The following is a 14,384-nucleotide window of genomic DNA, read 5'->3' on the forward strand; positions in this document are numbered from 1 at the left end:
ATCCCGAGGTACCCAGGGATCTTTACTCTTTCTTTTCTCTTCCTACTCCTCTATCCCTTTTCTCTTCTTTATCCCCTTCTCTCTTAAAATCCCCCCTTCCCCTTCTGTTTTCTTCATTCTTCCATCTCTGGACGGTAAGCGAGGGAGCTTGCCATGAGAAGCTGTCGCCGCTCTGTTTGCTTCTTGCTTCTCATGGACAACCAAAAACCCCACGTGTTCGCCGTGCGTGGCGACCCTCTAAGGGTCTAAACCGAAATGTACCACCCGTTTAGACGGGTGGTACATTTCGGTCTCTGATGCATCAATCGGCCGGTATCCCAGATATTTGACTGGGCTGCTCAGGAGGATCAAGCGAAGGGGTTACTCCTTGGGCTTGGCGTTAAGGGTGGTCACTGTCCCCGGGGGTGACTCTCAGCGTATAGGTTCCAGCTAGCGCCATGATAAGCGCTAAGGCTGGGAATGGGCAGAGCCAGTGGCTGCCTTCCCTTGTTGGGCTCCGTGGAAGGCGGTGTCGTCGTGGCCCGAATTTTTTCCCCCTTTTTTGCATGGGTTTTCAGACACTTTGCCATGTTTACCTATCACTGAAGATACTAGATTTCTAATATTACACACACCAGAGACCTTTCATAGTACAAAGATTGATTTCTTCATTTATTGGTGATGTGAAATCTACTAAAAAACTTCCATCCGGGGATCTTCTTATTGAGACCTCATCAAAAACACAGATTGCTACGATGCAGAAATTAACAAAACTTGAAGACTTCCCTGTAGAGGTAACTCCTCACAGGACACTGAATTTTTCTCGAGGAGTCATCTCTGATTTAGATCTTTTTGATTGTTCGGAGAATGAACTCATTCGGGAATTGCATTCCCAAAAAGTTTGTGCAGCTCATCGCATAAAAATTAAACGTAATGGTTCATTCATTCCAAACAAAACATGTCATTCTAACTTTCAGTAGTCCGGAACTTCCGAAATTTATACGTGCTGGCTAGATACAATCCAAAGTTAAACCATATGTACCGAATCTTCTACGTTGCTTTAAATGTCAGAGATTCGGACATTCGCAGGGAACTTGCCATGGCAGCCGTCGATGTGCCAAATGCTCAGCTGATGTCATGAAACTTCAGTTTGTAGCTCACAGACCTTCAAATGTTTAAACTGCTCTGGGCTCCATCCTGCTTATTCCCGTGACTGTCCTAAATGGAAAAAGTAATTCAAAACCTGAAAGTTAGAAGAAATATTTCATACGCAGAAGCGAAAAAATTTGTTTTAGACAGAACACCCAAACCTGGCCTTATTTTAGTGCCGCCATAAGTTCAACATTAAAATGTACTTGTTCTCAGACCGAATTACTTTTGTGGTCAGTTTTACCACACCGATGCGCAGATGTGAAATTAATTCGTCTATGCATTGGACACACATAGACATTTGCTGTTTGGTGAACAAGCTCCTCATTGTACGAACTGTGGAGTGATCAATTCTATTGCACATATTCTTACTCAATGTCCTAATTTTACTTCTGATCGTTTAACTCACTTTCATTCGCCTATTTCAAATTTACAGGACCTGGTGGGTGAGAAACCTCACTGAAAATTTTTTACTTTTTAAAACCTACTGGTTTCTTTCATAGCATTTAAAATTTATTTTTATTCTTGTGCCAAATCATTATAAATCATAGACCTTTTAAACTTTTGACGTTTTACAATGTATCCTTGTTTTATTTACACCTTTATGATGGAACTGCTTAAATATCCTTGTGGATGACACAACTTGTCCTAAATTGTACCTTGTACCAGAAAACTTAAACTATACCATACCATACTATAGAAAATTCGAGTCAGAACTTAAGTAAACCTACATAACTTCACACAAAAATTGAAATATTTGGGAGGAAGCATATTTTCCATATCTCTTGAAAGGGTTAATGAGCATCAGCAACGTAAGAAGTAACTTTTGTAGTTGCAGATGCGATGATCTGTTCTGTAAACCATTTTGAATGATTTTTGTCATGCATGGTGAAATTATAAACAGTACACAAGTCTATAAACGCTATCATGTTAGAAATATAATCCAAATCTTTGCACTATGTACCACATTTGGGTTCATTAAATTTGTGTTATATGTTGTATCACTTTTATTTTATTAATATTATATTCTTTGTTAGCACAATAAGCAGTAAATGAAAAAAAAATTGAATGGATTAGAACCTAATAATGGATAGCAGGTCAAAATTAAACTCTGTAGAGGCATATAGGCAAGCAATACAAGTTTTTTTTTTTGGGGAAGGGGGATCTGAAATGTTTTGAATACAAAACGAATTCTAAACTGTAGTATATGAATAATAACATATCAATTACTCATTAAAAAATCAGCAATTGAGCAATTTCATGGGAAGAATTTTAATTATTTCCCTACAATAAGTATTTGTTTTTTGAATTTGCAATATCAGAGATATTTCATAAAATCAGTTTACATTGAACCAGGATTATACAACATTTATTTATTAATATTGTTTAAATTAAATATTTCCAGAAAATGAAATAGCAAAGCATTTAATTTTTGCTAAGTTTCAAGAGAAAGAATTTTGGCATCTTATTTGTTAGAAAGCTATTTTAATTTAAAAACAAATTTTAACAAAATAGCAAATTGTTAAAAGGAATGAAAAATAAATATTACTCTTTTTTTGCTTCACTATATTATGTGAAGAGATGAAGTTGCAATGTAATGTAAAAGTTTGGAAACTGAAGATTAATATAAAACCAGGACAAGGTTTATATAAAATTAGAGATATTTTAAGAACTTAAATCTTAAAACATTTATTTGACACTGAGATAATCGTCAACAAATGTAGTTGCTGAATGGTACCAACTTTAATTGTATTTAAAACAAATTCACTAATTCATTAATAATTAAACAAATTCATTAGGAGCTAACTAAGTACTATTTATTATGCTTGAATGAAACTTCTGTATAGCTTATTTTAAATATACATAATTTCTCAATCCTTTAAAAAAAATGTAACATGTATGCATTTTAATATCATACGATGATCATTATATTTCTTTAACGAGTAAAATATTGTATTAAAATTCTAAGTGCATTATATGAGGCCTCATACATCTGTATAAAGCCTTCCATAAAAGGATTTTAAAATATTCACCTTTACACGAAAAAAGATATTCAATAGATTGGCATATTTTACCTTCATTGGAATATGAAAGTTTTTGTATTGGATATATATGTTATTGAAAGAACTAATTCAAACCAATTCAGAAAAAAATATGCTGAAATTTTTTTTGAAGAAATATAACATGGCTATTTAAAATTACATTATATATATATATGTATTGCAAAATATTGAGTAAAATACAGAAAACGTGTTATTAGAAGTATGTCTTTTATTGAAATTTGGATATATTTTAAAGTGGTTAATATGAAATAAAGTAAAAGCAGATGGTATTAAAATATTTCAATGTAAATTCACACACAAACAATTCAAAAATTCACACATATATGGGTTGCTTGATCTTCATAATTTATATCGAAGGAATAGCAATTAAGAATTGCACAAATTGTCGTGACATTATAGTTTGAGAAAGACATTTGTTTGACTAATTATGCTGAAATTGCTATATAAATAGAAATCAATGTCTGAGTCTATGTAGTTGATTTTAAGAAGTAAAAAAAAAAAAAAAACCAATTTTATATTTTTAAAAAACAAATTTTCCTTTTCACTTTGAATATGTTCAATATATGAGTATTTTTCCCCCTACATATTCCATTTCAATGCAAAATAAATAAATAAACAAAAAAAGGGCAATGCTTATTACGACTTGTCATGTAACAATTAGGTAAAATTAGTATTTAATAAGAATGTCAATAATTAGTTGGGCTTAAGTATTATTGAAACAAAAGGGAACAAAAAGTAAAGAGATGAAAGTATTTAAAATTGAGGAAATATGAATATCTGCAGCAATAAAGTTCTGATAGTTAAATATGAACATGATAATCATTGTTAAAAATTATGACTCAATACTTGTAAAAACATGATACTGATAGAAAGCCTTCTTTGCATGTTCTGCACGAAAAATAAAAAATCACTAGAAAATAAAATCTTTGAAATATATTTTTAAAAAAATCATTTATCTAAATATGCTACTTATTTGGTGATACATACAAATATACTTTAAATCATAATCATCCCACATGTTGCTGAAGATTTGTAAGTTAATGTAAACGGAATAACATTATGTACATGATAAAAAGAACTATATTTTTATGTTTATTATCCCACATATATCAACAATTGCTCATAAATTCTTTCACACTTCTGTGTCTCAAACCACTTGTGAATTTTCAAAGATTAACCAGACAGAATCTGACACACGTTTGCGGTTCATTTCCAAAATGTAAACATACACAATCAATCACGTTTGCACGTTAGCCAATCACATGTACGATTGCATTGCTCATATACATGGATATACGTAGCGGCTTTCTTCCGCGAGCTGGGATTGGTCAAAAGAAAAGTGAATTTTGGTACACATTCTGGGGTACACATTTCCTCCAATCTTCCTCGTTCCAAGTTTCTAGGGGTCTATACCTCGAGATAAGATGTCAGCTGGATTTTGCTCTGAGGATACATGATGCCACTGTTTAGTACTTGTATTTTCTTGAATCGTCGCTACTATGCTTTGGACGAACTGTTTTAAATCTATTGGTTGTTTCTGGAGCCACGCAAGCACAGTAGTAGAATCCGACCAATAGTAGACACTAGTCTTTGTCGTTTTGATTGCTGCCATCACTTTTTTCATAAGTTTTGATAACAAGACTGCGGCGTTCAATTCTAGCCTGGGAATCGTCAAGCTTTTAATCGGTGCTACTCTGGATTTACTAGCAACTAATTTAATCATAGTATTTCCTTGTGCATCACTTGATTTGCAATACGCCACTGCTTCATACCAGCGTTCTGAAGCGTCTGCAAATCCATGAAGCTCTACACTCGTTGGCTGGTCAAAGACTACTCGTCTTATAATCAGAATTTCATTTAGGCTTTGAGAGCAATTAAAAAACGTTGCCATTCTCGATATTCTGAGTCAGGCAGAACATCATTCCAATTAATGTTTATACGCCATAGTTCTTGCATGATCATTTTGGCTTTAGCTATGACCGGACCCAGAAGGCCAAGTGGGTCAAATATTAGGACAATAGTTGACAATACTTCTCTTTTAGTATACAACTGTTTCGGCTTGACAGCTACTCGAAAAGCAAAACAATCTTCCTGAGAGTTCCATAAAACTCCCAATGTTTTTGTTCCCTCTTCTTTATCAAATTTATAACTATCTTCTGATGACCTTGATTCATTCCCAAAATTGGTATGCCACTTATGTAATTTCAGTGCTGCTGCCTGCATAACTTCAATAAGTTGACGCTGTAACTCCTTGGCACCCTCTAGCGTTGAAGAGCCACTAACTATGTCATCCATGTAAGTGTCATGCAGTAGAATTTCAAACGCCAAGAGAAATCTGGAATTTTCATCTATGGCCAATTGTTTAAGAGTTCTTATGGCAAGAAAGGGAGCGCAAGACGTCCCATAAGTTACAGTTTTCAACTTATACGTGGTAGGCTCAGCGTCAAAATTTGTTTTCCATAGAATTCTCAGAAGATCGCATTGATCTGATTCAATGAGTATTTGCCGATATATCTTTTCTATATCGGCGGGAAAGGCAAATTTGTGTCGCCGAAAACCAGTAATGGTCGTGAATACGTCCTCAATAACTTCTTTCATCAGAATGTCATTTAAGCTAATGCCGTTAGTTGTAGGAGACGATGCATTAAAAACTACACGAGGTTTAGTGGTCGGCTTTTCTGGACGAAGGATTCCATAGTGTGGTATATAATAAGAGGAAGATGGTTCAGTTGTCTCATCAACATTCTCCATGTGACCTAACTCCTCGTATTCTCTCATAAAATCTAAATATAACGGCAAGTAATCTGAATCCTTCGACAGACGATTCCACAACGAATTAAGTCTTTTTACCGCAATGTCCTTTGAATGTCCCAAGCAAGAGGTGTCCTCTTTCAAAGGCATTGTAAGCACATACCGACCCTCCTCATTCCTCCTATGGGTTTTCACAAAATGCTCCTCGCACAAAAAGGCCTCCTGACTCTTAGTGACCTCATTATTTACATTTTTAATTTCCTAAAATTTTCTCATATTACGATTCAAATCAACATCTAAAATCTATCCACAATGAACTTTGTTCTCTTTCAGCTCATCTACACTACCACTGACAACATACCCGAAAACTGTATTCTGCAACAACAATGATGAATTCAAATCACGGAATTGTCCAGGTCTCAACAATTTATAAATACTTCAGCTCCTAAAAGTAAGTATATCTTTCCTGGGATATTAAAACTAGGATCAGCCAGGGATGGAAGCCCTAATACCTCCATACTTACATTAATTACCTTGTTGGGGGTAACATCAGTAATTTTGTTGACCACTAACATCGACCATTCTCGCTCAAAGCTCCTATCATTATTTGCAACAGTTGTTCTGACACAATTATTAACCATCATAGTAGCGTCATTCACACATGATGCAACAGTATTTATTCTTTCCAATCTTAACTGAAGTCGTTCTACGCAAGCTTTCGTACACAAACAAGACTAACTTCCTACATCCAATAAACATCGAACCTCCACAAACTCTGAATATTTATTTTTAACCAATGCACGAACAGAACTAAGAAGGACGTTTTTGCTTTGGCTCTTTTGAAAACTCGTCGCAACTATCTTAGACTGGGTATTGGCCGCTGTTTCTTTTACCGTTTGGCTCTGTACTACATCCTCGTTATGGATGGGTTCACGAATCGCAATACTTTCAGACGGTGAACTAGAATTATTATTTCCCTCGCGCTTAAAATGTAACATTCGATTATGAGATTTGCCGGAAAAACAATTTCTATCAGAGCGACAATCACGAATTTTATGGGGTAACAAGCAACGGAAACACAAATCATTCCGTTTCACTACATCAACTCTTTCCCATACAGAAAGTTTCTTAAACTGGGAACAGCTATAAAGAGGATGATTGGCACTATTCATACACATAACAAGCCTTAATTTTTTTTTATTTCTGACACGAACACTTTAGAAACGGTTTTATCAGAACGCCAATTTAGAAATTTTTGCGATTTATTTCACATAAAGCTTTTTGTTTCCCCTGCTGCGATCTTACTATTTATCTCACTTTTACATTTACTTTTCGATGATAAGAAAATGTCACACTCCCTGCCGAGCTCATGGGGTTTAAAATAATTTTCACCTTGTTTTACCGCAATGTGAGTCATTAATTCTCGATCGAGAGTTTCGAAAATTCTATCGGAAACTATAAGCTCGCATAGAGATTGGAAATCCTTCACTTTGTGCAACTGACAATAGTAGTCAAAAGATGCACTTAATCTGAATGCAAATTGAACAAAACTCTCCGATGGGAATTTTTGAGCTTTTTTAAAATTATTTAAACATTCCTGAGGGGTGCGCTCAAATTCTTTTAAAAGTAAAGTCTTAATTTTCTTATAATCATTTAAATCTTCTTGATTAATATAAACTAGCACATTACTAACTTTTTCACCCAAAATATTTAACAGAATTTCTGCTTTCAAATTTTCTGAAACATTTTTGTTTTGGAATTCTTTTTCCAAAGAGTTGAAAAATAAATTAAAGGATTCCGTTTTACAAGGTACGGGAATGGTTAATGTTTTGATACACTTTATTAAGCTTTCTCATTCAATAGTTGATGAACTCGAATCTACGATTTCAGTACTTTGAATATTATTTAATGATTCTTTTTTATAGAGATGCATAATCCACGATTTTTTGAATAACAAATAATTTTGCTATTGTTATTTTTAAATATTTGTTCCAAATATCTGTTATTTCAATCATATTATTAATTAAAAATTATTACTTAATATTAAATATAAAATTTATTAATTGTAATTAATACTTAATTTACTAATTTAAATAACGTGTGATTGAATTAATTTATCTATTTCAGCTTACTTCTTAAATTTGATTTTTTTCAAAACTATTCATTCAATTTCTTTATTGGAGTAAACCATTTTCTGAAAAATTTGAATTTAATATATATGTCATTTCTTTATATTGTTTACTTTAGTTCTATATTCTACTAATAGATGGCGCCAGCAGTAAACGGAATATATGCAAAGTCAAGTCACAAGCAATTAAAAAGGATTTGTATGGAATAGTGCATCATCAAATGTGAATATCGGAAAGTTAAGGTTATTCTCATGAAGTGGAACGGCGACATCACACTTTCCTGTGAAGTCACCTTGCCGATAAATTTCAGTGATGTGCAATTTAATGATATGATAATTCCAATAATCCAATAATTCCGGTCCGTTCACTTTTCAATCCATTCAGATTTCTCCTTTCCTGTTTTGTTCGAGAGCTTCCATTGGACAGATCGTATCGATTGATACTTTCCAGTGAAGTCGCCGCTCTTGTAAATTTCAGTGATATCGTATCGATTGTTACTTTCTATCGTGATCCAAAATCTGTAATCGAAATATTGAATTTCGATTACAGATTTGAATCACACCCCTCTTTGAAAAGTATTGATCACTGGTATTTGTGACTTTATGATATTGGTTACGTAATAACCGCTCGTAAAATATTCGTCATTCCTACTTTTTTAGCATTTGCTAACTCGATTTCTTTCTCTATTTGACACAATTTTAACTTTTCTAGTTCTAACTTCAATTCATTTTCTATTTTTTCTTTTTCATTTTTTTTACACTATCTTTGACTGAGTATCGGCTATTACTTGATCTACTAAGCCTTGGACTACTTTAGTTTGTGTTTTAAACACTTCTCTTTTCTCAATTATCTCCCTAGACTGAATTACTTTAACATTATCAGGAACGGAAAGCCCTAACTCTTCCGCGATAATCCGCAACTCCTCTTTCTTTAATTTAGTACTCAACGGCATGGTTGATATACGTGAAAATAATATTTACATTCAACCTCTCGCAAATTATACCTTTTTGTACCGCTAATTTAGCAATCACAGGAAAAACTTTCAAATTGAAATTATGACACCTTTAATAATAATTCCACTGTGAATTCCAAAATGAAACCGAAACCAACTTTATCAGAAATGCTACTCAACTGCATAATGTAATGTTCAGATTAAATTATCTGAAGTATTAAATACTTATAAACATCTTTAATTTTATAAACTGTCGGAATATACATATCGAACGAATATAGAATATAAATGAAAATTTTCTACTCTTTCTTGATTGAAAAATAAATCACTCCATCCAGCGCATATTTTCTCTTAATAATGTTTATTTATTTATAAAAAAATGTTGTAAACAGAGTATTTCTTCAAACATGAAGTCAAAAACATCTTTATAAATTTTAACTACTTTTTCTATTATTCATCATCTTCTTTCTCTTCTTCAGGAACAGATACGTCGGGAACTGAAAATGAGTAAATTGGTTAACAATTTGCAAGTTTATTTATAAGGACTAACAAAAGGCAATTTGAAAAAGAACAGAGCATTTTAAATATATTAAAAACAGATAAATTGAAACAGATGAAGTAATAAATTCCATTTAGAACACAGTACATTTATATTATCCTGTCGATACTGCTACGTTCAGTGGTGGCGGGGTGGTCGGCTGTACGCAAGAAGAAGAAATACTTTTATATTATTTTCACTTTTACCAATTTATGATAAAGGAGAAATCTACTTGAAAACTAGGTATTTAATTGATTTTTCTTTAATTTGTTACTGTCCAGACAACTCTTTCATGTCTTCTCTAGTTAAATTCATTGTTAAAACTGATCAAATAGTATAGTAGGATAATTTTTAAATGTTTGAATTTAAATGAATACTGTGTCACCATTCCGGATAAAGGAGAAAATTAAATAAAATGATTATATTGTTTTCAAAATTTCGAACTCAAAATATCAATAATACTCATTTCAGAAATGTCATTAACAGATTTCTTTGTATTCAAAGAAAAATTCTTTTTGAATGATTGTTTACACACTATTAGAAACATGGCAGAAATTCATTAAGTAATAGTGAGAGTTCACTTTAAAAATGTTTTGAGAAGGGATAATGCAATTTGAAACGATATTTTCTTTCAAATTGAGTTCATTTCCAGGTACTCATCTTGATTCCTTTTTAATCGCGTATTGTTTGGAAAAATTTTCAGGATTTCATATCTTGTGAAAAAAGAACAGCATTTCTAATGGCGAATTTAAAACTATATTTCTTACGAGGGAAAGATTAGTTTCAATGCGAATCAATTTGAGAACTTATATTTTTTAACATCAATCTGGAATTTACCAAATATTCAATATAGAACTTACAAATGTAATGAGAGTATAGCATGTAGTCTGAATGATAAAAGTAAGTATAATTTTCTATTAAATTATTGTAACTGAAGAACAATTTCTTTCAAGAATTCTGTGATACATATGTTCACAAAAAAAATAGTCTAGTGGTTTACTATTTACGAGGATTTTCTATTTAAAATTAACGAAAATCGACTTCAGGAGATAGTAGAATGAAGTACATGAAGTATGATGAATTACAATTAAGTTGTAGTTCCAGCTTTATGAAAAGTAAGAAATTATGAAGTAAACCAACTGTAAGAGATACTAGAATTCTGATAACTTTCAAACACCAGTTCTACTGAATTTAGGGATTTAATGCTTTGGTAAAACATGTATCTAAATCATATGAAGTTAAAAGTTAGTGCAAAAAAATTACTGCACAATATTTTTTTTTCCATTTTTAATATTATTTTTATAAAGTTTCGAATGTACGAATAAATTTTTTTTCTTTGTATCAAACATAGGATAATGGGCAAATTCTTTCGTATTTTGAATGCTCATTTTAATGTTATTAAAAAATTTCATCGGCTGCGATTCTAGATTTGTAAATTACGAATAAAGTTTTGCTAACTTTTAATCTTTAAATGTGAAAAAGTAATAATAATTCAATTGTAATTTTAGTGATAATTTCGAATCAATTGTTTTAAAAAACAGCAACGAATCTGGAAGTTTTCTGTAGCGCTTAACAAATCTTCGGAGTACTTTATCACGTTGCTGTCCTATGGAGAAAAGCAAACATATGTTAAAATTTTGTGTTTAAACAGTTAAAAAAGAGTTGTTGAATTTTATGCCTATAGGTATTTCATCTTTGATTATTGTTCTAAATATGCCAAAAAAAATTTTAAAAAATATCACATATAACCGTAACTTTAATAAAATAGTATTTTAAATAGCATAAACTTACAAATGATTTTTTTTCCCGTTTAAAATGGCTAGACAAACATTATTATTAAAACACTTTCAGAAGAGGAAATTATCTTATATTATGTCATTGATGATCTTGATATATTACCTAATTATTTTGTTAAATGTATATATTCGTTCTCATGTTTGTTAGGAATTGTATTATTAAATGCCTTTTAACATCAATGGGAACAGGGATCTATTGCAGAAGGTGATATTACTATTTTATAAACAAGACCGTCGTTCACAAGATATTGCATAAAACTTAAGCTGTGCATATCTTATTCCTTTGATAATTTTGATGTCATGAAATTTCTGAACATATATATAATGACTCGCAGTTTCTGATTTCAAATAAAGGTTGTCCCAAAATTAACTCGAGAATTCAATTTTCCACCATTTGTGCAGTAAGGCGTTAGCAACTCTATTAAAAAGTCCTTTGACAGCTGACAGTTTAGGGTTACTAAAAATGGAGTGTTACACGATGGAACAACGAGTTTTCATTGTTGAATAATATTTCAAAAATAAAGAGAGTCTGGTGCGCACAATTTGAACATTTCAGAATTGCCTCCCTAGATCGTGTTATTTAACACCAATGGATTTCTTTTTAAGCGGTAATTTGAAGTAAAAGCTCTATCTCAACAAGACCACAGGCATGCGTGCATTAAAGGAGATAATTCAACCATACATGAACGAAATTCAGCCACATTTATGTAAAATGGTGATGAAAAATTTCGACAAAAGAGTGCCACGTGCAAGTTATGCTTCGAAGACCATTTCTCTTATGTGTTATTCCATACATAGCTCTATCATGTGTACATTGCGATTCAATTCAAATATAACAATTAAAAGAAAAAAAAAACCGAGTTCTTTATTTAATTCAAATCTTGCATTAGCACGTTGTTTATAGAGTACCGCTCTATTTTTATTACTCATAAACTATCAGCTGTAAAATGTTTTTAGTAGGGTGTACAAAACTTTACTGCACTAATGGTGGCAAAATTAACGGAAATTGAAATCTTGCTTAAATTTTGGGATACCCTTTATAATGCATTTACAAATGAAGTTAAATTCATAAATAAATTTTATTAAATAATTTTCTAAAATATTTATTCAGGATATTTTGACAAATCCCTGAACGCACTACGTAAATTTTAAAAATTAACAAACAAAATTTTAATCTAAATAACAGTTTTTAATTTATTGTTTCGGATATAAGAGTGACCACTTTTCATTTTATTCTAAATGTTAAATCTTTTGTGTTTTATGACTTTCCAACTCTTTGTAACTGTATAATTTTGCAAAAAAAATTTATTCTAGCCTGTTCTGGATATGAATTTATTTACTAATGTATTTATTCTTGCCCATGATATGTAAATCCGTTCCCATTCAAGAGTATGTTTTCTTATAAAGCTCTCAGTCTATAGGATCTTTCTTTTTTTTTTTTGTCGTGTCTATGACATAGCCGAATCAAATGTATCCATGAGTCCTGATTACTGCTTCTGCAATTTGCTTGATGCAAATCAAGCCTGCAAATACAAAAGATCTTCATTTCTGTGTTTTCAGAGGAGAAAAAAAAATCTTTTTGATAGAGAGCCTTATCTATCAGTCCAGATTCTTCTACAGCGCATGGGCAGTGCATTTCTATTTTTTTTTTCCTATCATACATTTACAGGAAAAAACATACTGTATGTATTTAAAAGGGGAATTTAAAAGTGTTTCTGCTGCGAAAGATATATTTTGTAGCATTTAATTCAATCTTCCTTATTTTTTTTTATTCTACTGTCGCTTACCAGCTGTACACTATCGCAACTAATTATTAAAATATAAAAATCTATAAAAAGAACAAAATTTTATTATACACAAATTTTTCCTGTAGAGCATAGAGACAAAAAACAGTTCCCAGAAGATCAAAATGCAAGTTGTGCCACTGTGCCCAAACTAGACAGAATGACTTTCTTTTATCATTTTGAGGAAAAAGAAAATTAATATTTTATTTCCGAAAATTCAGAAAGAATTTTAATTTTAAATATGAATGATATGGATATTCCTTAATCGCGTACACATTCGAATAATTTTCTAATTTATTGAGAGCTTCTTGTGATAAAAAATTATTTATAGTTACTCTTTAATTAATTAGTTGTAGATTATTCATGGTAATGCATTTTCAGATTTTTGAAGTAAAATATGACTCTAGAATTTTTGATTAGTTATTTGATAATTTTTAAACTTTTAGTATTGACTAACAAAAACGAAATTCTGGTGTCATAAACTCAACAAAAATTAAAAACATAATGTCATTTGCATGTATAACAGTTTATTGTATGCAACGCTTTAAACTAAAACTCTAAACAGCAAAATGTCTATGGAAAAAATTGGAATAAAAACAGCCTATAGATGGCCGTGTAACATTGATTAATAGCTTACTGAGGCTATATTAAGGAAAATAGAAATAGAAATAAGCGACAAAATGTCTACTTACTATCATCATGTTCACTTGAAATTCCTTGTTGAGAAGGCCCTGGATTATTCCCTTCCGGAAGTGAAGTGATATTTCCTTCACTATAAAAATTTGTATTATGCAATTATTTGATCTGCTTAAATATCAATTTCATCTTTAATTTTAATGGAAAAAATGTGCTGTTCTAAGAAAGTAAAACGAACTTAAGTCTCCGAAATAAAAGTTGAATTGAATTTACCGAAAAATGAAAAATAACATATATTTCATCAATTTGAAAATTATTGAAAATAAGGTTTTCTTTAAAATAAAACCTTTATATTTAAAAGAAAGAGTTCACATTTTGAATGTGATTTTTATGTGTGCATGTCATTTTTCAAAAAGTTCTTTGCATCCGAGTGCATTTTCTATCTATTTTAAATCTGTCTATTCTTTACTTATTAAAGAAAATACTTCTTTCTGGCATTTCTGTGTTTAATAAAGAATAACTAAAATTTTTCTACTTTTCTTGATGTTGTCCCTGCAGGACTTAATTAAACTTGGGAAAAATAAAAATTTTTGGAACTAAATATGGT

The 14,384-nt window shown here is 31.3% G+C and overlaps 1 protein-coding gene across 1 annotated transcript; it reads right to left on the reverse strand.

Annotated features, from left to right (window-relative positions):
* Positions 1-4,590: 4,590 nt before the first annotated feature.
* Positions 4,591-4,914, reverse strand: LOC129959269 (uncharacterized). Its single transcript, XM_056072092.1, has one exon. It carries the CDS (start codon positions 4,912-4,914, stop codon positions 4,591-4,593), a length of 324 nt encoding a protein of 107 aa, XP_055928067.1.
* Positions 4,915-14,384: the final 9,470 nt, after the last annotated feature.

The sequence above is a fragment of the Argiope bruennichi genome, chromosome X1 (genome assembly GCF_947563725.1).
Source record: "Argiope bruennichi chromosome X1, qqArgBrue1.1, whole genome shotgun sequence".
Classification (NCBI taxonomy): Eukaryota; Metazoa; Arthropoda; class Arachnida; order Araneae; family Araneidae; genus Argiope; species Argiope bruennichi.

Excerpts from the sequence above, each read along its gene's own strand:
- LOC129959269 (XM_056072092.1), bottom strand. The coding sequence starts at position 4,914 with ATGATTAAATTAGTTGCTAGTAAATCCAGAGTAGCACCGATTAAAAGC.